General features: G+C 43.6%; 1 protein-coding gene across 4 annotated transcripts in view; it reads right to left on the bottom strand.

Moving 5' to 3' along the window:
• Nucleotides 1-26,071, bottom strand: part of ACBD5 (acyl-CoA binding domain containing 5) — a 324,086-nt gene that overhangs the window by 168,574 nt on the left and 129,441 nt on the right. For all 4 annotated transcript variants that reach the window (XM_069211326.1, XM_069211324.1, XM_069211325.1 and 1 more), the window contains one exon: nucleotides 21,307-21,495. In XM_069211326.1, coding sequence (XP_069067427.1) covers nucleotides 21,307-21,495 — 189 coding nt within the window. The remainder of the gene's footprint in view (nucleotides 1-21,306; nucleotides 21,496-26,071) is intronic.

Here is a 26,071-nt window from a genome sequence, read left to right on the forward strand (position 1 = left end):
ATCCGGCAAGGACTTGTGGAACTCTCGTTGATGGCCACTAGAGTGTGGCATGCCCCCTGCACCTATTACTGCTACAAGAAATTTGGGAGTTATTTTTGATAATTCTCTTTCTTTCAAATCACATGTTAATTCCATGACTAAATCATGTTTCTGGGCTTTGAAAATGTTGAAAAAGATCTTCCCCTACTTACAAAGGGAGTGGAGAGTTATAGTTATCCTGGCATTGATAATATCTAAATTGGACTACTGTAATGCCTTGTTGCTCAATTTGGACAACTTTTCTCTTAGGAAGCTACAGCTGATCCAAAACACTGCTGCTCATTTTATATTAAATCTCCCTCGATCAGCATATGCCAGTAGCAGTCTGAAATAATTACACTGGCTACCTGTTGCGAAGCGCATCAAATTTAAAACCTTATGTTTAACTTATAAGTCTGCGCATGGAGGTGGATCTAAATATTTATCCTCGAGATTACAGTGGTACAGACCTGGGCGGTAATTGAGATCTACAGGAGCTTTTTTGATCCAGGTTCCCCGTACTCATAAGGCAAGATGGGGCGATAAGGCTTTTACGGTAGTGACTGCCAAGCACTGGAACTCTCTCCCGCTGTCCATAAGGAAGGAACAAAATTTCTTGACCTTCAGGAGATTGGTGAAAACCTGTCTTTTTCCTCAATGAAACTTTTGTGGATTGAGTCCTTCTCTGTCTAGTTACGTAGCTGTCTCACACTCATCACTTCGATGCTACAGCCAGAATGCGCTTTACAAATACCAAATACAAATGCAAATATCTGCAATTACTGTGGAACCACCAAACCTTTGAGATTCAGACTCTACCTTTCATGTACTCAGGCCAGTCACAGAGTCCCTGTTTTCCTGGTGAGTCTGCCTCACAGTCTATCTGTGCAACATCCTTCTAATGGATAATTGTCCTAGAAGACTGTCAGAGTACATGCAAATGACAGTGGATCTGTTAAAGGGTCGAGGCTTAATGATCAACAAGAAAAATTTACTTTGTAGACCTGCCAAGAAACCAACCTTCTTGGGGTTTATCATAGAATCCAAACAAATTACCTTAAGCCTTGCTTTGAGGTAGATGGCCTTGATACCGCAGGAATACCGCAGGAACTCTGTCGCAACAGACCACCTTGCTGAGGCAAATCGCTTGCCTAGTGGGCTTGCTGAAAGTGTCAATACATGGAATATTACCGGGCCCTCTTCACTACAGAGCACCCTAGCAACTGAAAGCCTATCATCTAAGCAAGGGTTTGAAGTATTCGGAATAGGTACCTCTGACAGAAGAAGTCAGAGAGAAGGTGTGGTGGTGGTTAACCCATGTGGAGGCTTGGATTGGGAGAGCATTCTACAGATCCAGCCCAGACATTGTCATAGAATCCAATGCCCGCAAAACTGGTTGAAACGCGGGGTGTGGGGGTATGTCCACAGGAGAAAAGAATATCATCTGCATATCAAGTGCCTCAAACTCCTTGTGGTTTCCTTCATGGTATAATGTTGGAGAAAAGGAAAAGTGCTTTTTGCTCAAAATGGACAACATCTCAATGGTGCAATACATCAGCCATTTCAGAGGTCCCCGATCCACGACGCTGGAAATATCTTCCAGGTCGAGCCAACTAGGTGGCAGACTGGCACTCTTGGCATCTGCAGGTTCTGAGCCTCAGGAAGTTGAATCTGGATGTGTTCTGGAAGATACATATGGGATGAGCACCTCTAAATAGGATCATCAACTGGAGAAATGCTTAAGCTGGAGATTGAATCCATAAGTGGCGGACACAGATGCATTTCATTTATGCAAGACTGTAGCCAGGAGACGGGCTATGCTTTTTCCCCCATTAATAATGCTGATGAGATTGTCGGCGCAGGTCAGACAGTGGATCTGGTGGTCATCATGTTACTTTGGTGATCACAAGCCTGACTTCGGGTAATGATGGAACTTTCTTGGGATTCTTCAATCCTTCCAACCCCAGAGGCTGGATCTTCTCCCAGATTCCCTGGGGAATTCCTATAGTATGATTCAGGAAGATACATTACACCTCGAGGCCTCAGTGGTGAGGAATTCCTTTAGCCCTACGCCCAGGACATATTGTTTGGGGTCAAGAACAACACGTTTTCATGTTTATTTTTGTCCTTGGGACAAATAGGCCCAATCCCTTGCAGCACAAACCCTTTGACTGCCAGTTTACAGGGAAGGAAACTGTCTGCAGTTGAGGTAATATTTGTGTCCAAATGTTAATGCTGTTCAAACATTTATGTATGGTTCATTAATACAAAGACTTCATTATTAGAATGAGCACTCTAAACATTGTAAGGTCACACTGCACCACTGACAGCGGTTCCAGTAAAAAAATAAATTTTAAAAAAGTGTACAAGTTTGCAAAGTTTAACAATATGAGGCTACATAGAATGCTCCTAGAATGCTACCTGATTAAATGCATGAGCTTGTTAGCATGAGCAATGATTCTTTGTTTTCATAATAATGTGTTCAGAAAAAATGTAGATAGTAAAATAAAATGTTTTGCTACATTACTGTGCAATTGTAAGTACTATTTTTTTAAAAGCATAATTTAGTAAAATGTATTGATGCATGCCAGTATTTCCAAAGATATTCATAACGGGAGATCAGTGTAACAATTTTCAACAACCTTATGGGAAACATGAAAATAAACCAGCACTGGCAAAGCCAACCGATCCGACATTGGTTGTCAGTCTTTTGGTTTTGTCAATGCATTCCTCGTTTTGACATGGCTTTTGTAACACTTTATTGTTGTGAGAGCTGGTAGGCCATCACCATTGTAACAATCATTGGCAAAAGGCATATTTATTATTTTTTTGGTCTCAAAAAGTACACACTACCACAGTAGTTCCTGACACTGAACAAAAGTACTTTGTGTGCCAATATTCTGTTTGCAGAAAAGCAGAACGCTATCACTCACAGTAAAGCCGGCCGATAGAACAAAAAATAGAATTTTGATAAAAACAAAATGTCTTGGTTAACACCAGACCTAATTAGGGGCCCAATTCTTAAAGAAAGTAACAAAAGTGCACTCAGGGTATAAGTCTTTGAATTTGTGGCCTTCATGAAATGACAAGAATCTACAAAAGTAGAATAGAAAATCTTACTCCTAGAGCATATTTGTGAACTGTATTTTAGCATGAACCAATATGCATTTGTAGATTTGCTAATGTGAAAATCTATTTAGCGTTTACAAGTTCACTTTCCCTCAAATTACTTTTTTCCCCCACCCCTGGAAGAACTTCCACTTCTGCGCCTGTCAGGAGTACATTTTCAACCTCTCTCAGTCTGGAAAAAGATAAGAGAAAATCTGGTGAAAATCCTTGAAACATGCACGTTAGTAGGTTTGCACAGATTCAAAGACATCCGAGCCCTGGAACTATTGCTTACTGCTTCCTCCAGGCCCAGTATGTATATCTGTGGAAAAATAAGGCTACTGCTATAGTAGGGCTTGCAATTGCTAGTATTCAAGCCCTACTATAGTATTGTTCATGGCATAATCAGAGAGGCTTTTATCAGAGTTCTTCCATAATGAGATTGCTGCCAAAATTTGTCACCGCACAAATTGGCACCAAAGGGACAAGTAGATTGTTTTACAGGGCAAACAGATTAAAGAACCAACCTTTCCCACAGACAAGTAGATATTTTATTAAATTTCAAACCCCTGTGGTCTGGAGGATTACAACAAAAACAACAGAAAGTACCAGAACTTTGAGATGAGGCTGAAAACTCTTGTCGAAGGCATGGGTTGATGGCAGGGTTAAACAATATAGATCCACCTGGAGTACATGGCTACGTTGGTGCTTGTACAGAGATACAGATCCTGTGGGGTCCAAAGTAGTAACTTTTCATATTTCATGACAAACTAAATGTAGTTCCAAATTGGTTTTCTATGCAGCGTTTCTTGACGTACCTAAACTATGTATAGTAATGTGCATTAAAACTTATGAGGCCATGACTGAAGACGTTCTCCCAGCTGGGGAACACCAATTTCTTATTTTAGTATAAGGGCAGTCTCTTCCCCACCCTAGAAAGGTGGGCGAGACAGATAATGCAGGACACATGAATTTATATTTCCATCTTTGAGCTGCATTCAACAAAAGGAGCTATGGGTTCTGAGGCTCTCTCATTAGGTGCAAGATTGGAAGATATTTTGAAGACAACTAACTGGTCTTCGGACTCTACATTTGAGAGGTCCACAGGTCCTGCCATAGTATATAAAATGTCCTAGCTTTCGGAATGGAAAGTATCCATTCTATTAAGAAAACGGATTATTTCCCCAGACAAAGAGTATCATCTTCTTACCTTCCATATGGGAGGGTAAAAAAAGGAAAACCAACACCAGACAAATTGTCTGCTGTATGGTTTAACTATAACTTTTGGAAATAGCATTGGTGAAATGTTTTTTCTAACTTACTTGTTGTGGCTTAAATGAGTGCATCTTCTAAATGAACTTATTAGTAAAATATTTTAGTTTGGATGGACTATTGATATGGCTCTTTTTGTTGTAGGGAAATTTGATCTCCAATCAATAATGAAGAGCACAGGGCAAGGGACAACTGTCATGCAAATAAAAAAGGGGGCACAGATAGAGATCGTGGACTATGAATACGAATAAGGCTGTGATTGGCAGATTTTTTTCTGTTTCTGTTTTAATGGGAAAGAGTTTTTTCATGTTGGTGAAGGCTGTTATATGAATAAAAGTTAAGAAAGTGAAACATAATACTTACATGTCCTTAGCAGAACTGAAACCCTCAGTTATGGAAGCTAAGACATTTTACATTCTATCTCTGGTAATTTGAAGCACATAGAATGTGGGCTCTGACACAGGAAAGATGTTAATTAATTGAACAGACTCTTATACTCGAAAAACTGAATTTTCTTGCAGTACTTAATTACTTCCAGGAGATCGGTGCACATATTAACAATATCCATGGACAATTAATTTATAACGTGCTCATGCAGTCTGACACACCTCTTCAAAAAGCGCAGGATGGCACAGATGGACACAGTGGAAAACAGTGAATTAAATGCTGGATATAGCAGTTAGGTGAACAAGTTAAGTGCTTAGTCTCTTGGTGAAGCTCAGGTGATTATTTATGTACAGAGTAGTAGGTAGACCAAGCCAATTAGTTGATGTCGAGTGTGAGAACGTTAGATTCACATGTGTTTTTCTGACAGATCCTTGGTTCTCCAAGGCTCTAAGGTATGTGGGACTAGAAAATCTGAGCAGCCTGGGCAGCTATGCTGCACAGGAAATTTAGGAAAGGTGCTTTGTCTTTTTTCAGCTATTAAGGAAGCAAGGTTTATCATAGGGACAGTACCTGAAAACCGGTGACAACCAACTATGAAACATATTCCTCTGTTCATACTGCTGGGTGTTCAGAGGATCACAGTAGTTTTTGTTGTGTTTCACACAATTAGCATCTAGGGAAAATGTTTTTTTACTGAGATATTTGGTCTCTCACGTTAATACGTTTGTGGGTGAGGCAGAAAAAAATTGAAGATGACTTGGCCACTGATGAGAAGTCAATGTGTTAGCATCAGATTTGAATGGATGAAATGCTGTTTTTTTACTGCTTCCAGTATCCTAAATTACCACAAGGCCAGAAACTGGATCTTCTGCAATTCAAGGCAAAGTATGAAGAGATGATTAAATCTAGAGTTAATAATCGTTCTCAATAAGGTCAGTGGTCCTGGAGGGAAAGAAGGCAGAGGATCCAGTTAAACAGTCAGGCCTAGAGGCACCATATCCCAGTTGTAGATCCAATCTGACCATCTGATATGATTACTATGCTTTTGGTGCTGACACTGTGAGAGATAAACTAAATTTAGATGAGAGATGTTTGGTAAATGGGAAGGTTAGTAGTGAATTTGGTGCAGATAAACAGTAGTTCTGTTTTGGAACCATTCATTTTCAGAGAGAGTTTTGTCATCCATGATTCCATAGCATACATTCTGGGTTTAGGACCTGGTACTAGTTTTGCTTTTCGGTGATCCATAATCAGGAGTATAAGCTTTTATTGCAGGAACATGTGGCAACAACACTTAAAGCCTGAAGTTTGCAACTAAGAGTCACTAGAATGCGTGTAAGACAGGAGTGAGGCGGTCCTATGTTCTAAGGCGAAAGAGTAACTTCAGAAATTCTGCTACATCCTACAGAGAAGGAAGACAGATGTCCTCCCTTAAAGGCCATTACCATAACCTAGCTATGAGGGCGATGGCTCCACAGGCCTGCTGAGGAGATCTAAGAGGTGGAGGATGTATCTGACAATTATGAGACTAAGGAATGGATATTAGAAAATCTAATTTACACGTGATAGAACAGAGCTCACAGCCCACAGTAATGGTAAACTTTGCACCTACAGTTGTTACGCCTATAGTCCAAAGCAAAAAATAACTTTGCTTAAAGGAGACTGGTCTATGGATCCATTAACAAAACTCAAAACAAGCCAGGGATTTAATGGAAACGGTAGACATACAGGTGTGCAGCTATAAAGTCAGTGGACTGATACATTCAACCTACAGATGATTTTGGAAGAGTATGAGTCTCCGATGCCTTCCAGGTCCCAACCAAAAGATATCTGGGTGTTTTCGCCAAGTACTTAGCACAAGAGATGGAAAATAACCGGGCAATGGAGGACACAAACCTGGATGAAGACCTGTAGATGTGACCCACTGACAGTGGGTGTGACAATACAACAAGATAATTGACATTCATAGCAATTGCTCCAAACCATCATTTAACACCAACCTCATTGCTAATCCATATAGTAAAAACTGAGGTTTACAGCTCGACTAGATGTGAAGAGGGGCGCTCTATTGTTTTCTCTGTACACAATATAAGACTTATTGAAACAGCTGTGAATGTAACTCCTTAGATTGCGATCGCTGTGCTACTGACGTATGAAAGCAACATGACGTGCTAGCGAGAGTGACTATAGGGGTTTGGGGCAAGCACACTTGTATGTAAGTTCAAAATGTTTCAATACATATATGTTAAAAAAGATGATTCTTCAATTATGATCAGACCCATTGTTTATCACCTTCCATCTATCGCATATGAGATATCAAGCAACCACTCACAAGTTGGAGACTAAACCGGTGAAGAATGCCCAAGACTCAGAGGTCATACTTGGAACCCTGAACAGAATGTTAGTCACACCCTGGGCAAGCTGCTCCCTACCACTCCCGTCACATTAAGAAATGTAAAATCTGAAACAAAAGTCAACAAAATGTGGTTTAATGCAGAATTTGCAGAGTTAAAATAAGAATGCTGTCAACTGGAAATTAAATGGCAGATATTACTCAGAGAACAGCATAAGACTACAGAAAGGGGGTATCACAAAGGTATTTGAAAGAGTCAAAGAAATATATTACCAATCATATCAACAAGGCATCTTGCCAAACAAAATACATATTTAACACTGATCAGGAGATGACCCAGCTTTTAGCTCCAAAGATATCAAATCACTCCGAACACAATTTGATCGATTTTGTAACCTTCTTTGAAACTAAACGTTTACGCATATGGTATTCCTTCTCAATTAACTACATACCATCACTGTATCCCTACATCCCTCTGTCTTCCCTAGGGCCTAACTCTATGTATTTATCTGCTGGAAGAAGACCAGACACTTGCACTAGCACACAAACCTTTAAAAAGGAAAAAGAGCCATGTCCTATAACTCCCATAAAGCGATTCCTCACAATGTCAAAAGATGACTTCACAAATGTACTACGCAGTCTAAGGGACTTTTTCCGAGCAAGTTGAAACATGGCATTATTACAATTGTCCTGAAAAAATCAATGGAAAGTCAAAAGCTCTAAATAATGGCAGATTTCCAACAAGCCCTTCCCTAGATAAATCCTAGCAGAGATGACAAGCCTGGTGCACTAACAAATTGATCAAAATGATCCATTCTACAACCACCAATCAGACTTCAGAAATTTAAGAGTAACAGAGGTGCACGTATTATTGTCAAAGAAAATCTCAGCACCCTGGCTAAAGTAAGCAACACGTTCCGATACTGCTGGACCTACTGCACACAAGACACTTGTGGACCACCACATCATACTGAACAGACTGAATAACTGGACTGTAGAAGAAAGAGGACTAAAGTGAATCTGTTCCATCTTCCTTAACCAAAGCTAATTAATGCATGTTAACCTACTTGAATCCTCAAATCGAAAAGGGAAATTTCAGTATACCACTTGGGTCAGCTCTCTTACCCCATATATTCAATATCTATCTGCTCCGATCTTCTGTGCAGGTTGCAAGTGTAAAACCAAATGTATGCCAACAACACCCAAATTCATGCACGTCTAAACAATGAGCCAGGAAGCCCAGCAATAATCACTAAATACTTTGAACATACTTTTCTTTGAATGACAAATAGCATTTTTTTTTATTTTAACAGAACAAAAACAGAGGACTTGATACTGGGAGGTACTACAAAAGGCTTTCTTTTTATGGTCTATCAACTATGGCACTACTACAGACACTGTAGAAAAATCAAGAAACTTGGGAATCACTTTATGCACACCTTTTTTTCTTACCATGAATCAATGCAGTACTCAAATGTACAAACTGATAGCTTTCCTTACACAGGAAAGTTCTCCCACTATTGAGTGGAGCTGCCTTGGTCCTTAGAATTGAGCCACCTGGCCACCAACAATACCATCTACTCAGATTCCCTAGAAACACTCAGACTACAATGGGCAAACAATCAAGAAGACAACTTAAGGTGCAAGTTACATCACCATTACAAACCAGCACTAACAACGCTGCAGTCACCTCTGGTGAAGTTAAGGATACAATTGAAGTAAGTCTGCCAACAATGTTTACAGGAAAAAGGAGAACTAACTTTTTCTAAATATTGCTTCCTACTATACCTCGTCAGGAATCTACACTGTGCCAACTTGTACCGTTTCAAAGTGTACAACTTCCAACTACAGAAACATGGAAGCATGGCATTAGGAGCCTTTGCCCCAAAACTCTTCCTTATTAAAATACCTAAGTCGTATTTGAATACAGTAAACCTAGCCAAGTGGCACTGAAGTGTTGTGAAGATTCAAAGGTAAACTATATACTCAACGATAGTCTGGAGGAGAAGCTGAGGTATAAAAGTGGAGGTGGACTGTTACTTGGTTGCCATGTAGTATTCTTTAAAGAGGTGTGTCTATAAACTGAAGGAAGGTGGGCAGTTAAGCGATACAGAAAATATTTGAAAGCTGAACTCTTCAAGTTGGTATTTGGCATTTGAAACATATAGCAGATAAGAGGGGAGCATAGATCTTATGGTGCAGCCTTTCTAAATTTCTAAATGATACGTACCAAAAATAAGGTACACAAGGGGAAGAGGAACCTACACTGAACATATATTTTGTTTCAGTTTGAGCAAGGTTTATCATGTATTACTCTAAAAATGACTCATCAAGTTAATCCCTGCAAGGTGTTCAGCCTTCAGCCAGCCTAAGGAATCATGCTTCACATTTGGCCCGCACTTGTATTGTGCCCGATAGTGGCGACATGAATGTTTTCAACCTTATAAAAAGGAAGTACTCGCGGCAGAGGTGGCACAAGCTTAGAGATGGCTACATTATAACTGTGTGTTCCTAGAATATGAAGAAATGAGGGTCCTAAAACAAGTGTGATAAAACTACCTATTGGCTGGCAATTTTATTCAGGGTTCCAGTGAGCAAGAGTAAAAGAAATTGAAAGAAATAATTCTATCTGTGTAAACGTCAATATGTTGCACTCCCTATCATGAACCTGCAGTAAGTCTAGGGCTTTCGTCAGGGCTAGATTCCTTAAATAACACTGCCAACTAGGAGAATGGATAGGATCTGATTTTAGGTCGGGTTTCACTCCTCACGCTGCGCAACTCCTCCCGACTCCCTCTGCGCCCCCCCCGACCTTGCCCTCGCTGCTGCGAGTTCGAGGCCCTCCACCACCTGCAGGCACCCGCCTGCGCCTCATCCCTGATGTCTAGTGGTTGCCGTAAGTATTGTGCGTCTGTCCTGTTATTGTATTTTGTGTTTTTGTATTTGTGCCCTTTAGCCTTTTTGTGCCTTTTTGCCAGTGTTTTATTGCCTTTTTCCATTGTTTCTCCTTTGCTTTTCGGCTTCTGCCGCTCTCTCCTTTCCCGCCACTGCGCCCCCGCCCCCATTTGCCCTCCGCTCCCACTCCCAGCTGCTCCTCCCTCCCACCTCCCCTTCTTAATGGAGACCGCTGCACGGCCGTGCAGCGGAGGCGCAGTTGAGTGCCACAGGCAAGCTCGCCTGCGTCTGGACTGCGCCCAGCGCCAGACCCCCTGGCCTGTGCGCTCCACACGCCGCCAGACTCCACTACAATGGCAACGAACTCCACGCCCTCAACCCAGGCCGCTCCACCGCCTGCTTCCAAGCCACCCCGAGGCACACCCACGGGCCCTTCCCCTGTTGGACCTGCAGCTTTACCTGCCCCCAAGCCGCCAAGCACCATGCCAGAACCACGCACAACCACCTCAGCTGCATCCTCCAACACCCTCTCCGTCCACAAGCACGCCGTAGAACTCTGGGACCTACTCAACTCATCTACCCCAGACGTCGCCTTCCTCACCAAAACCTGGTTGACTCTCTCCTCAGAACGTGACATCGCAATAGCCATCCCTGAAGGCTATAAGATCACCCGCAGAGACCGCACCAACAGGCCGGGAGGAGGAATCGCTATAGTCCACAAGAACAACATCAAAATCTCAGCAAACACCGATGACAATCTCGATGCCGGTGAACACCTGCACTTCAAGATCCACATCAATGCCAACACCACCTTCAGAGGAAGCATTGTCTACAGGTCCCCGACCTCAGTTCAGCGACTCCATCGCCAACCTGATCAGCACCCAGGCCCTTGCCTCCACAGACTACATTCTCCTCAGTGACTTGAACTTTCATCTCGAGAACACCAACGACAGCAGCTCCACTGCTCTGATCGACAACCTCTCCAACCTCGGTCTCCAACAACTTTTTCTCAACCAGAAGCCATGTCACCTTCAGCCACACCACCGAACTCCACTGGACCGACCAATGCTGCGTCCACTTCTCCTTCCAGAAACCCGCCACTAACCACCGCCCACAACAGATCCCCCGCCGCAGCTGGAGCAGGCTCTCGGAAGACCAACTGATCTCCATCCTTGGCCACGCCCCGCCACCCTGCACTTCCAACCCCAAAACAGCCGCCCTCAACCTCAGACACTGGTTAGGCGACTGTGCCAACACCCTCGCCCCGCTCAGGAAATCCTCCCACAACCACACCAGCACCAAGGCCATCTGGTTCACCGCCGACCTTTAGACCTCCAAACGGGAATGCCGGAAAATCGAGAAGAAGTGGCGCTACAAACCAACAAAGAGCAACCACGCAGCCCTCAAGACAGCCATCCGCAAGCACGACCTGCTCATCCGGACTACCAAAAGATCCTTCTACAAAGAACGCATCGACAGCTACGCCCAAGACAGCAGAGAACTCTCAGCATTGTCAAAGAACTCATCAACCCCAGGTCATGCTCCACAGACCCCCCTCCATCACAAGACCTCTGCGACTCCCTCGCCACCTTCTTCCATCGCAAGATGACAGAAATCCACGAGAGCTTCAACTCCTCGCCCCCCACGGCCACCAGGACCACTACCAACCCCAATGCACCCAACCACACCAACCTCCTGCTCTCCTGGACCCACATCAACGACGAAGACACTGCTAAAACCATGAGCACCATCCACTCTGGATCTCCCTCCGACCCCGGCCTCACCATGTCTTCAACAAATCAAGCCCCATCATCGCACCCCAACTTCGCATGATCATCAACATCCCCTTCGAGACCGCCACCTTCCTGGAGAGCTGGAAGCACGCCGAAGTCAACGCCCTGATAAAGAAACCCAAAGCTGACCCCGAAGAACCCAAGAATTACGGAACCATCTCCCTCCTTCCCTTCCTGGCGAAGGTCATCGAAAAAATCATCAACTGACAACTGACCCGCTTCCTAGAGGACAACAACACACTGGACATCTCCCAATCCGGATTCCGTAGGAACCACAGCACTGAGACCGCCCACATCGCCGCAACCAACGACATCAGGTCCATGCTCAACAAAGGCGAAACCGCAGCCCTCATCCTCCTAGACCTCTCGGCTGCCTTTGACACTATCTGCCACCACACCCTATGCACACGCCTCTATGATGCCGGAATCCGCCACAAAGCCCTGGACTGGATCACATCCTTCTTCTCCGTCAGAACTCAGAGAGTCCGCCTCCCTCCCTTCCTGTCAGAAGCCACCAAGACCATCTGCGGCGTTCCCCAAGGGTCTTCCCTCGGCCTAACTCTTTTTAACATCTACATGGCACCACTCGCCAACATCGTCCGATCCCACAACTTCAACATCGTCTCCTACGCCGACGACACCCAGCTGATCCCTCTCACTCACCAAAGACCCCATGCCATCGCAAACTGGATGGAGAAGAGCCGCCTCAAACGTAACTCAGAAAGGACAGATCCTCATCCTTGGCTCCAACCGCTCTGCATGTGATGACTCCTGGTGGCCAGCCACCCTAGGAACTGCACCTACACCCACCACCCACGCACGCAATCTAGGCTTCATCCTGGATCATCACTCACCATGATCCATAAAGTCAACGCCATTTCACCTTCCTGCTTCAACACCCTCCGCATGCTTCGCAGGATCTTCAGATGGATCCCCATTGAAACAAGAAGGACTGTCACCCACGCCTTTGTCAGCAGCAGACTGGACTACGGCAACGCGCTCTATGCAGGAACCACAGCCAAGCTCCAGAAGAAACTTCAACGCATCCAGAACGCTTCCGCACGCCTCATCCTCAACATCCCACGCCGAAACCACATCTCAGCCCACCTCAGAGGCCTACACTGGCTTCCAGTCACCAAGAAGATCACCTTCAAACTCCTCATCCACGCCCACAAAGCTCTTCACAACACGGGCCCTGCCTACCTCAACGAGCGACTCACCTTCCATGCTCCCACCCGCAAGCTCCGCTCCGAAAGCTTGCCCTTGCCGCCGTCCCTCACATCAATCGAACTACAGCCGGCGACAGATCCTTTTCCCACCTCACCACCAAAACCTGGAACACCCTCCCCGTCCATCGCCGACAGACCCAGGACCTCCTGACCTTCAGGAAACGCCTCAACACCTGGCTATTTGAGCAGTAGCAGATCCTTCCCACTCCCCCCCCCCTTTTCCAGTGCCTTGAGACCCTAGCGGGTGAGTAGCACACTTTACAAATGTTTGATTGATTGACTGATTGATTGATCTCTAGGATAAGTGTATACAACATTAAAGAAATAAAATAAGGATAAACCAAATTGTTTATTTTGGTGGTAGATGTCAGGAAAATGATTTGCCGATTACAGTAATAGTCACTGAAGAGAGGGAACTCAAGACAAACAAGCATTTGCAATGCAACGGGTCTCACATTTACTCGAGTTAGAGCTATTAGCGTTGTAAACTCCTAACCGGACTTTTCTTGCCACACAAATTACAAGAAAAAAAACACAGCGCAATTGCGCTAAGTAAAATGCAGCGTGATTGCGCTGAAATTTTATTTTTATTTTTTTGGATCTTTATTTCGGCCAATTTGGCCATAAAAGATGTACACAAAAAACACACGTATGAACATATAAAACCATCAAGGAAAAGTAAACAGGAAACACATCAGATAAAAGACCATACAATTAAAATAAAAACTTAAAGTTAGATAGGAGCCTGCAACTTTAAAATACGGGTACGAATATGCCAGACATTGGTAAGGAATTTGGCTAGTGCAAACACAATTGGACCTGAAACATCAGTTTTTAAAATTCTGTACACCGGGAGGTACTCCCTAAAACCAAGGTTTCTAATAAGTGGTAGGAGCCAATATTTCCTGGCGGCCTTGTAAGTTGGACAAAACAAGACCACATGCAGATCGCTTTCCTCTGCTCCCACACATGTCGGACATAGCTTGGTAGATGGCAGTGTTGACCAGGAGCAGGTGTAAGATCGCAGAGGCAATGTGCCATATCTCCATTGGAGAAATAGCTTCCTGGCCAGCACAGGAGACATAGCATCCAGAACCCTCTCCAGGCGGTATGAGTCCTTGCTTTGCGCGAATACAGATGTTAATGACCCCTCATTCTTGCAGTCTAGGGCCATAGCTAATTTCTGCTCGTGGTAAGCACTGACCAAAGCTCTTCGTGGGATCCTTAGTGAGGCGTTAGCTGGATCCGACCACAGGTCAGGGAGGCCCAATCCCATACAGGACTTTTTTATATATTTTATCCACGGGATCTGTAAAGCTTTAGGGTGGGTTAAAAACTCCCTCAGTTCCGCCCTATAAGAAGAAAGTTCTTCGGTGCTCCATAGCCTTCGCCAGAAGACTATGGGTCTGAGACCTAATTCATCTGCTATTGGTCTCAGACCCAGATCCATCCTCAGGGGGAGGAGCGGAGTACTGGACGGGAGTGCTACTATCTGTCTAATGAAGTTGTTCTCAGTTATAGACAAACTGCAGGAAACTGTGTGACCCCACAGTTCCGCCCCGTACATCAGAGCTCCTCTAGCCTGTGCCTTGTATATCTGGATAAGCGGCCCCAGCGGTCGATATGTGGAGCTTCTCATCAACCGAGCAATGCCGCCAGTGGTCTGCACTAATTTAAGATTAACCCTAGTCTGGCGAGTTCCCCAGGACATGGTTTCATTCAACGTTACACCTAGATATTCAAAGGTGGAGACTCTCTCTAAACATGAAGCTCCCAGTAAGGGGTTCGGGCGTGAACTTGGGGTTGGGTTCATAACCATGAACTTGGTTTTATTAGCATTGATTTCCAACCCCCTATCTGTGCAAAAAGCCACAAGGGAATCAAGGATCCTCTGTATCCCCATGGGGGTTTTGGACAGCAGCAGGGTGTCATCTGCAAACATGATTGCAGGCACCCTGCTGCCATTCAATTTTGGGGCATCAGTGTATTCAGTTCCATTGAGGTGGGCGATTACCCCGTTGACGAAGAGGCAGAACAGGGTCGGTGCCAATACACAGCCCTGTCTAACCCCCCTGTCAACGGGGAATCTATCCGTTAATTCCCCGTGTTTCCCGCACCTGACCCGGGCGTAGTTATTATGGTGCAGTCTCTTTAAAGTTATCAGGATGTCTGGGGGGACCCCCATCTCAGCCAGAACACTCCAGAGTTTCCCTCTGGGCACGAGGTCAAACGCAGCCCTCAGGTCCACAAATATAGTGTATAAACTACCCCCTTCCAATATTGCTGCCCTCCAATAGATAACGTTCAGACGAAAAACCTGATCCACTGTAGAAACTCCCTTTCTAAATCCCGCCTGATACGGACTGAGGGCACCCGTTTCTTCCACCCAGTCCTGAAGCCGATTCAGCAGTATCCTGCCAAACAGCTTCTGTGACACGTCAATTAGACTGATTAGACTGATTGGTCTGTAGTTGCGCTGAAATTGAAAACTGAAAAACCGAGCATGATTGCGCTGCGTGGAAAATAAAAAGATAAAGTAGCCCAGAAACCTTGCTGAAAACATCAAGCCTTGAATGATTTCAGTAGTTTACCGATGCTGTGTAGTTGGGCTATACACCGGAAAAGGCATGACGTATGCATGCCTTTCACAAATGAAAGCAAGCGGATTTTAAAAGGCAAGCCCACGAACCAATGAAAGTGACTGACATGGACATGGTTAGAAGTCCAAAGAGAGATTACAGCATGGGACGGAGCGCTTTGCGCTCGCCCATAAAAAGGACTCAAAGGCTGCAGTAGCAAAGTTCCAATAGCGAATTTTCACACTAGAAAATCAACCCAAAAATGTACGGTACATAGGTATATAAAACACTGAATATTATTTGAAAATCAAGATTGTCGGAAAAAACTGTCAGACTGAAGTGACATGTACACATTATGAGCTTAATTGCACCTAATAATGAATCTCCCCAAAAACAATTTTCATGCTTTGAGAAAAACTATGGGTCGCACTGTAAATTTCCATCAATCACTATGCCGGATAGACGGCTGTTTTTGTTTTTCTAAAAAGGGTGGTGAATTTTAGAGGACGAAAAGACAAAAAGGTTCCTAAATACACCTGTCCTTTATTCCATTTGTCCCATTGGATGCCATGCAACATGGTGACAAATTATGGCACTCAATTTCACTACCACTCCCAGCTTTACCTTCTCCTCTTGAGCACATTGTGAAATTATTGTGCAAATTACGTCACACTGTGCCTTATTTCCCTTGTTTGGGCCTAACTCACAAGGCTAATTATTTACACATGTAAACATAAATTACATGTGCAAAAGTTGCTTTTGCACCAATAAAGGATTTACACACATGGAGATTTTTGCGTGCTCAAATCGCCACATAGGGACTGGAAACAGGTGGAAAGCGGGAGCTACACAGCTGTAATGCCTTGTTAGAGAGACATAATAACACATGTTATGGCATTCATCAACTCCTCTTTAAACCATTCTCACCCTGGAAAAGGTTGGAAATTTGCCCCTGACAAGGTATGAGTAAAAGATTGTCCAGTCTGGGAAGGGACCACCCCCTCCAAACATAAGGTGGGGGTGTAGTGAAAGTAGTTTCTGTATGGAAAATATATTTTCCTATTGGAGCAAAAAGTAAAACTGTTCCAACAAGTCAATGAGCATTTACTTTGCAGGCGTCCAAATGAGAAAATAACTTCTGTGTAATTTGCTTCTGCAAAAATACAAGTCAAACGTTTGCTAGGAGGTGGGTTTCCAGGCCTTCTTTGGTAATCTCAAATGGATTTCTATAGGTCATAAATGTGTACCAATGGAAAGTTATATGCAGCGGAGGATGAACTTTTGTGACTATCTTTAAGAATGGGTCTCGTAATTGTTTTTTATATGCTGCTCACGTAGATGGCATTAATAGTTTTTCCCACTACAGTTTTGGCATGCGTTCAAACATCTTTCATTAAAAAGTGCATAAGAAAGAAAGCATTGCAGAACTAACAACCGTTGCCCTTAAAAATGGCAGGATAAATTAGCAAACTGCCTGTAACTTTCAATTTGTTTTTTTAATCATATTGCAAATAATATTCTGTCACATTTTAAATTTAAAACGAGCACGGCTCTTGCTTCTATTCTTCTTCATGTATTCATGCATTACAATTTGCAAACGTGTACAGGTTTTTATACTGCAAACACTAGTAAGGCAAGCTGAGCATACAGCTTTATGCATTTGCTTATGGCACTAGCCCTAATAGTAAAGATTTTGCATATATGAACCATATATAGAATTTTGAGCACCTTATTTGCATCGATATATTTCTTTCCTTAGCAGCAAACACTTCACTTGTCCCATGCCCATACTGCACACCTTAACCTGGCAGTCAAAGGGTTTGTGCTGCCGGAAGTTAGGTTTACTTGATCAGTGGAAATAAACATGAAAACATGTCACCCTCGACTCCCAAACAATATTATCTGGGCGTGGGTGATAGGAAGTCCACAGCGCTGCTCTAAACCCTATTATGGCTGTGATAAACAGCAGGCAACGAACTGAATCGTCAAGATAGCCAATATAAAAAAGAATTCCAATGTGGGATCGGCATATTACTTTTACCTCGTTATATGCTTCCGATCATGGTTGGTTCAACTCACTACTACCCCCCGCAGACTTGAACGTTTGAGGTCTATAGAAGGCGAACTTAAAAAGACTCTGCAACAACTGGTGCAACGTGTAATACCACACAAAATGTGGGGGAAGAGAGCGAGTAATAACAGATATGCCTTACATACATATTTGGATGGATTCATGCTACAACAAAATCGGACTTCTCTATTTGAACAGTACATACCTTGAAGTAGCTGCAAGGTGGTATTTAGCAATATGCAAAACTTCCAAAAAAAACAAACATTATAATTTAGCATTTAGCTACCGCTCCAACTTTGAAAAGAAGAGGTCTTTTACATGTAATGAGAACAGTTAAAACATGATGAACTAAGAAAACCAGAAGGTGCTAACACTTTCTGTAGCAGAGATATGACCCAAGTGTCTTTCCAGCATTTACAGAGGGCATAGGCCAATGGTACTGAGAGAGCGTAGCTTATATAATCTATGTTAACATGAAATGTTTATATATTAATGTGTGATAATGCCGCATAGAAAACGAAATAGTAATTTTGCTTCAGCGTGCACCTGAAATGCGACCACGGGGAGTGGCCGCCAATGTATACGTGGACTAATAATGATGACTAAAATGTTTATAAAATGTTATATTGAATAGGTTTGATACTAATTATTAATCATTGTGTTATTGAATTTGTGCTGAAATCCTTAAGGGCCTTAAGTTAGCGTGAGTCGAAGCTTAGCTGCTTGGCTCTCATATTAAATGTATTTTTCCTATCCTGCAGTGTGCTGACTCGCAAAAGGACATGACCTCTTGTTTTCTTCAAACTAGAAGCCGAATGTAACCATGCTAGATCCGTTCTCATGCATTCTTCATCACTGGTAGGGTGATATTAACACAAAATGCAACAGTGTAGATTAATGTAATGTACAAGGTCATTCAAACCGATGAAGACAATGGAGCTACTGACCAAAAGATGTGCAAAGAATTACAGAAAGATGAAATCATACCGGACGTGCCACCTCTGAAGACATCGAACAGGAGAACCAATGAGAGACTTGTAAAATAATATGGGGTGAAAGATTAGTGACCTAATGTATTTTCTGATAGGTTAAAGATAGTGGGGTATAACAAATGTCCAATAGAATTTTTGGGGAATGTACAACGAAAAAGGGATAAAAACCCATGACACGGGGAGCCATTTAGGTAGGTTAGGGAATGCTATTGATTTTATCCATAAACTTTGTCACTCTGTTTGGTGAGTTATTGGTTCGCTTAGAACCATCCTCGTCCTTAGACTGCCCATTTTTACACTTCACCTCCTTATGAAGGAAGTGCCCCTTTTTGCCCCGAAGCTGAGTTCTGACTGATGGCAATTTGACTGATGTCCTGAAGACAAAGACTGAACCGGTGCGCTGACCTAAACTTTGGAGGGTAATTATGACAATGCACTTGTAATTTGTCTGTTTGCTTTTCCTTTCTAGGTACCAACTGCTTACTTTTGACAGAGACCATAGTTAGATGTTTTCCAAATTGGTGTTCTAAATTGTTTTGCATGAAGCCCAACATGCCAATGCTAATTAGTGGTTAGGAAAGGTGCTCACTAAACTGACGCAAATAGACAAACGACCGAATCTATGTTTTGTTGAACTGACGCGTTATTGACACTCTGCTAAATTGATCTATGTTTACGCCGTGTTATGCTCTGATGTTTGTGATTCTCGCCTTAATGAAATCTTATCACAGTTGCCACATCGTGACTATGCTATTATGTTTCTTGGTTTTGAGATTAACGCATCTGCTTTTAGAATTGTAATTCATAGGGAATAAAACGTAAAAAAATTCTACTAAACTGGTGTGGTTATTCATGACTGAAAGGTCATGGTAGAGTCTTAGATTAATTGAGGACTTTGACTAAAGTGAAATGTATTGTTATGCTAAATATTGATGACGTATTGATTGACATATTGATTAGTTATCTCGTCCTAAGGTGTCTCTCAACTGGGTCAAAAGATTCATTGGCCAACAACGAGTCCTGATGTGTAATAAATTATCATAAAGGGATGTGTTATCAGTACCTTAGAGGGTAGTTTTCAGGTTTGCTTCAGTGTTTACTAATAAAATACCAGTAATTAGAGAGAGGTACCAACAAAGAAAGAATATAATGTAGCAACCTTGCATGGGCCTCTGATCAGTGGTCTCAGACTCACTGTTCAAAGCCGGACAACTCAGTGGGCTGAAGCCCCAAAACCTGAGTTTCCAGTTTAAAATTAGAAAACAAATATGTGAACTCAAAAACTCTCCATCCAAACAATGAGGTTTGCACCCAAACAAATTAAATGATGGTATTTTAGGACATTAATAATCAAGTTTTCTGGGGTCAAACAATCATTGATGACATTGTGTAAATGTTTGATGGTCCGGTTGCTAACTGAGCTGACCTAGGTTTGTAATGGATCAGACATAGTGTTTTAGCAAGGGGGTTGTAATATTTAAAAATCTGCAACTCGAAAACGGATGGTCAAAGTCAAGATTTTTCTATACGTGGGAACTCCTTCTGGGTCCCAAGATTTCAGCAAAGAGTTCAGAACCTCTAGGTCAATCTGAGGTTGGGAAAGGGATTCCTAAAGGCTTGGGAAGGGGATCACGACTTACAAGCAATGATTGAGGGAAGTGCCTGCACAGATCAAAGGCAATGGTAAAGCCTGCTGGTAGGCTTTAAATTGTTTTAAGGCCACATGGGCTACCTAGTTGTTAGGGTTCCTGGATAGTCTCATTTCGATTAAGACTCCTTCAAGAAGAAGTACAAGCCAATTTGACCTTATCTTTATCTTCCAGTGGTACAAGGCTGCTCTCCTCAAGCTGCAGTCTAGCTTCTTTTCTTCTACAGATCACAACTAAAATGGCCTTTCATGGTTTAAGTCTGATCCTAGTCTGATGAGAAAACAGCATCGTAGCAGATGTTTCATTAATGGCCATGCAGCTGTTCTGAATAATGCACTGAGTCTCCTCAATGTACAGATAATGTACCAGTTACTGATATGAGAGGCCAATATTTATCCTCGCTCACCCTCAGTAAGTAGTGCCTGTTTTAAATGTCATGTTTTTCTTATAGTCTTCTTCATTTGTGTCTTGTTTCTGTAGGCTAATGGAGCACGGCATCACATTTCAAACCAGCTTCAAATGTTCAAGCTCCCTGGCAGTGTCCTGCCCAATTTAGAGGGCGCTCTCACCACTAGGTATACCTGCTACGAACCACAATGTGAAGCATGGTGGTCTAGGACAGCGAAAACAAAAAAGTCCCTGAATCATAGTGATAAATTCCTGTGTTTTCCTATCTTACAGAAACGAACTCAAGCTTTAAAAGTTTGCTTCAATAAAATAAGTTGGGCGAGAAGGGCCAAAACTTTTGGCAGACACTCACCTAATTACAACAGGTGCACTGACAGCAGAGAGTTCTCAGTCAGCCAGACAGGGGGCCTTTTGTTACGAGGAGCAGTCCTCCACCTAGGGATTGAAGGCCAGACCCTCTGTTGATGTGGTGAGCCAACCACCAGAATCGAAACAATCCCCCTTGATGCCATGAGGCTGTGAACTGAACAAGGCCAACAACTTTAGATTTACCTTTTTGATGGAGTTGCGTTTCTTCTTCTTCTTTGTGATCTACCTCTTCTTCTTCCTCTGCACCATCTTCCTCCTCCCCCTCATCATCATTATCATCATCATTTTCTGACTCAGCTCCACTGTCACTGCTTTCTGCTTTACCATTTATTGCTTTGCAGTTTGGGGTAGAAGTCAGAACACTACTCAGATCTAACAAAAATATGAAAACAGATCAATTATCATAATTGTAGAAAGGAATCAAACAAGGCAATGATACATCACAGGTACACATTTGCATCCTAAATAAAAATTTTAGATGCTACATAACTTCACACATAAATTCCGATTGTTCCTCCTCGCGCTTTGTAAAACAATGCACATTTCTTCTGGATTATTTTATATCAAAATTAAATATATTGTGCAAAAAGTACAGGGGTTCCCTTACTAGTGGATAGGGGTCTGCTTTAGCAATCCCAAGGTTCTCTTTTAGGGTGCAGTGTGGTCGAGCAGCCTTTGGCTTATCAGAGAGTAGTGTGAGACATCTTCAAATATGCACACAGTCAATAAATGAGAGACATTACTCACGAAGGAGATCCACACCAATTTACAAAAATAAGTATATTTCTGTATGTTTTGGCTGCAGAATCAATTTGATCAGGTAAGTACATCTTGCATGACAAATCTTTACAGTTTTGAGAAGTCGGCACTGCAATTTTTAGAAGCTGCAATGTGATCCGGTGGAAGAAAACTAAAGACTGCAAGCAGGTACACTACAGCGACTTACGGGACCAATCTCCTGGGCTTACGTTGAGCACTAGGCAAGGGTCAGGACCACACAAACAGGTCACACCGGGCGGCACTGGAGAGGCTGGGTGCTGAGGCGTAATATGGAGTCAGGTAACCAATGTTAGTCAATGGATATCAGTCCAGTTGTAAAGAGGCTGCAGGTCTGGACAGGGAGTCCAGTCATGAAGAACTAGCGAGTAGGTTCCAATCTTAAAATGTCCAGGGACATGGGGACACCTTCACTTCTCTCCTCCACGGGCCAGGGAAAGCAGGTCCAGAGGTGTCCTGAGGCGTCAGGCTTTCTCCACCGGAGCACTCTTGGTTGAAGGGGCCTGCATGCAGAGGCTGCATCGATAAGTCCACAGTGGGCAAGTCCAAGGTGGACTTTGTCTCTGATGGGCTGGGAGACCACGTTGGCACCTTTGGCCCACTTCAACTTCGGTTAGGTGGTATGGGTGCAGAGGTGCTTTCCGGTGTCAGGTTTTCTGTGGCCCAGAGTCCTCACAGTTGTCTTTGGGGTGCTTGCAAGATGCAGGGAAGCAGTTACGCTGCTCCACTGGAGTTCCTGGGGCTTTGTTGAAAGAAGGCAGGCCTTTCCAGGCACGGCAGCTTGCAGTCGACTTTGGCGCAAACTGGCAGGAACAGCAGACAAGCCGACAGGGCACAGGCCAAAAGTCAGGGGCTTCTTCATCAGACTTTGCTTTTGCTGCTCTTGAGTGTCCTTCTTCTCCGTAGGTAAGCAGGAATCTGATTTCCTGTTGTCAGGGGTTTCCCTAAATACTGCATTGAGGGGTGTTTCGGGGAGTGTAGGGTAGGAACCAATGGGCTACTTACTCCTGGGGTTACTACACGCCATATATACCCACTTCCTGTGGGATGTGGGCATAACTCTGTCCCAGAGTTCCTAAATCTGCCAACACCAGGATAGCAGATTTCTAAAACTTGTGTCCACATCGGGCAGCTCACCTTAGGGGGTGGGACTGACCTAAGGAGTGGACACACCTCCATGAATACTAAATATCCCAGGTGTCAAATGGGTCTTGGGTGTGGAGAAGGGGGTGGGGGGATTGATTTTGGCATATCTCCTGTGAGTGAAGGCAGATTTGCATAGCAAGGGTGGTTGACTTTTTTGAAGCCCTCTGCCTTGGAATGCAGGTTATCCTGTTGGGTGGGGTGTGTAAACTTCTCTCCCATAGCAAGATTTGTGGTTGACAAAGGAGGTCAGACTCGTGTCTGGAGGACGAAGCAGGCTAAAACTAATCAGTCCCCATACAGGTAGTTGGGGGTTTTCAGAGAGAACCTCTAAAGTGCCTTTTGGGTGCATGTTTTAATAAATCCATCACTGGCATCAGTGAGGGTTAATACGAGATCTTTGATACCAACATCCTTATATTCAGTGAAGCCATCATGCAGCTATGGAACTCATATTGACCAGCACATGTACTTAAAATGGCTTCCCTGCACACTCACTATGTCTAAGAACCGACGAAGACATAACAGGGGCATTTTTGCTCATGCAGATATGTCTTCACATGCAATATTCTGCGCCCTGCCTTAGAGCTGGAAGGCCTGTTGTAGGGGTGACTTACATATATTACACGTAGTGTTGGGGAACATGGCACACAGACCGTGTGCCATGTCGTGTTTTCATTTTTAGCTGCACCAAGACACGCAGTTTGCAATGGCAGTCTGTGTGTGCCAGGTGAGGGGTTCCTGAGGGTGGCACAATATATGTGGCAGACCTTGGGGACCCTTCTTGGGTACCCATGCCCTAACTACCAGCAGTTGGGATTTATCGGGGGCAAAGGTATTGCCAACTGGGGAACAATGGTACAGTTTTAGGGAAAGAGATCTGGCACTAGGGACCTGGTTAGCATGAAGCCAGTGCACTTTCATTCAAAACTGCATCAAATACCAGGCAAATGGTGGGGGTGACCACGTCAAAAAGGGGCACGTTCCTACAATTACCTGCCTGAAAAATTGATGTATTTGGTCTTGAATGCGATCAACTGAACATATGTGTAAGAAAACCCAAGACATAACCCTTTCGAAAGCCCTTCTCTTACATTTTTTCCTCTACCTCAAACCTAATCATAGTCCGTATACTATCAAAAGATTGTCAGTCACAGGAAAGCGTTTCTTCTCCCTGTTACCATTCAAGTTTGCAGAGAACCTATAACCAAGGGGCCATGAAACAGTTTGATGAAAATTCAGCAGTTAGAAACCATCATGAAAATATCCCTCCACATGGACAACCGATTGTTGAGCTCTCAGGATTGCATCAAAGATGAAAGAGAGAATAAGAAAAGATTGAAAATGTTGCCCATAAAAATGAAATAATGGCTAAACCCGAATGATGATGTGACATAGAACAAAGTCAAACAGATTTTGCAGTCTGTTAGTGCCACAACATATGACAGCTACCCTATACTTTAAGGAGGATAAATAGCATTTTCTTTGATTGGGAAGATCCACTATGTCCACATTGTAATTCTTCACAGATTTTGTTATTAAATAAGTTAAGAGATATTAGAACGAGAAAACACAAAGTAGAGAGGAAAGAAACATCAAACAAAATATTGTCTTGGCATGATAGTGAAGAAAGGGATGCATGGAATAGTGAGGGAAAAAAAGGTTGGAGTCAGTCCACATAGAACAAGTTTCTCTTCAAGTATCGACACCTGGATACTGTTTCATAAAAGCACAAAAAACATTAGTACATAAGCATACTTAAAAATCTTATTAGCGAAATAGCAAATCTCAGGGGACTCTCGAATCCTGTGGGAACATAGCGTTCACAAATATCCCCTCAATTAGTCCGATCATCATACAGTCTTCCTATATTTTGTAAAGGTATTGGCTCCTCCCAGGACATGCTGCTGGACTTTTGCCTGCAGTCACCAGAGAAACTTCGAGTCCCAGAAGCATAACCTTGGAAGCCCACATTGGAAAGGGGCAGGGCTGCCCATAATGACACGCTATAAAGTGTTACAACTGATCCTGCTGCACAGGACATGCTCCTGGACTTTGCCAGCAGTCACCAGTGGGACTTCGAGTCCCAGAAGCACCATTGGACGTCTGCGAAGGAAGTGCTACAACTGATCCTGCTGTGTGGGACACACCCAGGCACGGCCTGGGCAAAGACTGGGCCAAAAGCGGGCCCGTCAGAGCCCAGAGCCCAGAGGAGGCTTGGCTGGGCCCGCCCCCCTTGACAAGGCTCTTTGTGTGCAAAACTACTACATCGCCTGGTAAGCTACCATCATGATAACTATTGTTGTTTTTAAGGCTATGTACCTGCCACCCTGGGCAAGCGACAAAACGCTGGGATCTCTGGGCAACCTCTTAAATCCACAAGTATTGATACTATGCTGGAGAGTGCCATAGGGGGCGTATCAACGGAAATAGCCATTTTCCTGATCTTGAGCCACTGATGGACTAATTACGGGGGAAATCTGCGCCAAATTTACAAGAATTTTAGAAAAACATTTAAGCCCTAAAATAGATCACATAATGTTGATGAAGTCATATAGTGCCTCTGGCCGCCCCTCGTATGATCTTAGATAGGACAGTTTGGATAACAAGGCCTCCTGTGAGCTGGTACCCGTGCAAGGGTCTGGGGTTCACCTATTGAGGCCTCCCATTGGTAAGTAAGCGGAAACCTGTGCCCTAGCAAGCAACGTGACTACCCAAGTCCTTGAACTTGGAGTCATGGTCTTTGCCTCCCATAACTCGTGTCAAGACAGGCCAGAGTGGCTGTGACACAAAAAGTTATTTGGTGTCTAATGTTAACAAAATGAGTGGGAACCAAGCCAGTAACAACGTCATTGTGCCTAACACCATGGTGCTTAATCTTCCACCTAAAGCACGCCCGTATGTCATAGCACTGGCCAGGAAAAGAGCTGGCGGAAACACGAACAAGCTAGAAATAAAGTGGTGCATTCGCCCGGCAAGCATAAGAACTTTAGCAATGATGAAGCAAACAAAATCCTAATGATTCGAC

This window comes from Pleurodeles waltl, chromosome 10 (genome assembly GCF_031143425.1).
Source record: "Pleurodeles waltl isolate 20211129_DDA chromosome 10, aPleWal1.hap1.20221129, whole genome shotgun sequence".
Taxonomy (NCBI): domain Eukaryota; kingdom Metazoa; phylum Chordata; class Amphibia; order Caudata; family Salamandridae; genus Pleurodeles; species Pleurodeles waltl.